The sequence below is a fragment of the Ailuropoda melanoleuca genome, chromosome 2 (genome assembly GCF_002007445.2).
Source record: "Ailuropoda melanoleuca isolate Jingjing chromosome 2, ASM200744v2, whole genome shotgun sequence".
Classification (NCBI taxonomy): domain Eukaryota; kingdom Metazoa; phylum Chordata; class Mammalia; order Carnivora; family Ursidae; genus Ailuropoda; species Ailuropoda melanoleuca.
Window position 1 is genome coordinate 63,247,888 of NC_048219.1, and position 2,284 is coordinate 63,250,171.

The 2,284-nt window shown below is 52.0% G+C and overlaps 1 protein-coding gene across 1 annotated transcript in view; it reads left to right on the top strand.

Moving 5' to 3' along the window:
- The first annotated feature begins 248 nt into the window (after positions 1-248).
- DR1 (down-regulator of transcription 1) overlaps positions 249-2,284 on the top strand; it is an 18,537-nt gene continuing 16,501 nt past the window's right edge. Inside the window, exon 1 of the mRNA XM_002917935.4 lies at positions 249-1,190. Coding sequence (XP_002917981.1) covers positions 971-1,190 — 220 coding nt within the window. The 5' untranslated portion in view covers positions 249-970. The remainder of the gene's footprint in view (positions 1,191-2,284) is intronic.

The following is a 2,284-nucleotide window of genomic DNA, read 5'->3' on the forward strand; positions in this document are numbered from 1 at the left end:
CAGAGAGCAAGTGCGTGCTGAGGGGATCTCCCATACCACGAGGCGCGCCCTCGCTGGGCTGTGGTCCCAGTGAAGGGGTTGGGATTCTGAGGCGCGTGCCGAGGGGATGGCAAGCGGAAGCGGCTGGCGGCGAGGAGGCACCGTTCTCTCCGGGGCGGGTGGGGGAAGGGCTGCAGCCACACCCGGAAGTCGGTCTGCGAGGGAGGGGGGATGAGGGGGGGCGAGGCTTCCGGTAGCGCAAAGGGTGTCGGGAGAGGCTTCCAGCAAACCTTCTTCCTTGGCCTCTGGAGGGACCACCGTTGCCGCCGCTTCGGCTTCCACGATCTGCGTTCGGGCTAAACGGCCACGGCGGCTGCTACTGTCGCTCCCCTTGTGCCCGGCTCTGTCCGTATTCGTTCCCAGGCGGCCGCCACGGTTCCAGCAGCGGCCGCGGCAGACATGTTGTGAGGCGGCGGCGCGGGTGTCTGAAGGATGGTTTGGCAGAGGCGGCGGCAGCGGCTGCTGGCGGCGGCGGCAGCAGGGGCTCCGGCTCTTTAGAGCCCAGCCCGCTGGGTGTCCGCCCGGTACGGCGGTGAGGCCAGTGCCCCTGGACCTTGCCTCCGCTCCGGCGCGGTAGGGACCGGTTAGGCGACAGCGCCCGCTCTTCTCAGGGAACACGAAGGTGGTTCCCCAGTGCTCAAATTTCCGGACCACCTTTGCTTTCTCCTCTCCGACCTGGGCAGTGCTGTCCCCGTAATCCTCAGCCCCCCTACCTCCTTCCCAGTCTCGCCCTAAATCTCTCACAAGGGTGTTCCCCACCCTCACGAACCGGCTCCTGCCCACCCCCCACCCCCTTCATTTTCTGCACCCTCTTCTCTTCGCGCTCCTGGGATCACACTTTTGAGGGCAGCCTTTTGAAAAATCTTCGCGGAATAGTGGACCAGAGCTGGGGAGTTTTTAAAAGTCGGGGCGCGCGAGAGAGGGCGATACGATGGCTTCCTCATCTGGCAACGATGATGATCTCACTATACCCAGAGCTGCTATCAATAAGATGATCAAAGAGACTCTCCCTAACGTCCGGGTGGCCAACGATGCCCGGGAGCTGGTGGTGAACTGCTGCACTGAATTCATTCACCTTATATCTTCTGAAGCCAATGAGATTTGCAACAAATCGGAAAAGAAGACCATCTCACCCGAGCACGTCATACAAGGTAAGTGGTAGGTGTGGGGTTTCGTTTAAATGAGGGTCTGGGGACAGGCGGCTAGTCGTGTGACCTGTTCATGTCAAAGCCTTCATTCCTCTCCCCTGGTAAGTACTGGCAGACGAAAAAGCCACGCGGGCATGGAAGCAGCCGGTGCCTTAAGAAAACTGTGTAGTGTTCTCGTGGTGGTGCTTCTCATCTAGCGAATACGAGTAAGGATTGCATGCGTTTAGGTCAGCTCACATCCTCCAAAGATCAAGTATTAGTTGCCATCTCAGTTGACGGCCAGGTAAGCCCACGCAACAAGAATTTTGCCTGCCTAAAGTTGAACCTAGACGTGACAACTGAGAAGTTGTCTTGCCTAAAGTGGAACTTCGATCATGACAACTGAGAAAGGAACCCAGAGTTCTCCCTTGGAAAGTGAAAATTCAGACAGGAACTTGAAGCATGAGTGGAGGCAGCACCCTTTCCCCACCCGACCTTTTTACCAATGTAGAGGAAAAGATAAATTTTCTGAACACATGAGTAAAAAAATTCTTACATAAGTGTATTCAACGTTGTAAAGTTTGGTGATGTTGAATACAGACAGTATATTTTCTGCTTTAAAAATGGTTCAGTGGTCCTACCATTCATCAAGTTAGTAAAACTCTCCAGTTCTATTCTGTAAGAAAAGGGCGGATGATCTTTATCCTTCTTTCTTCTTCCCTCTTTCCTTTTTTCTCTCTTTCTTGGTTTTTCTTTTGTGAGCTTGCTTTGCTCTGTGGAGATAAATTTTTAAAGCTTGGGCTGAAAGGTTGTAGGAGGTTTTTTTCAGGGAACATTTCCCTGTCCTTTCCTGCTGCCATTCCCATTTAGATGTATACACTGAAGCGTTTATTGAACAGCATTTCTGAAAGTTTCAACCGTTTCTTGGAGAGGATTTAGTCCAGTAGTAGGGTTTTGGGGGACCACATTCTGTTGATTTGTTTCAGGCATAGGGAGACATATTTATTAGTCCTAATGTTTTGAGAGCACTTACATATACTCTTATAAAAAAGTTGTGTTCGATTTGAGGTGACAATTTGCCTTTTATAAAATTCTTTTTTTTTTTTTTTTTTTTAAAA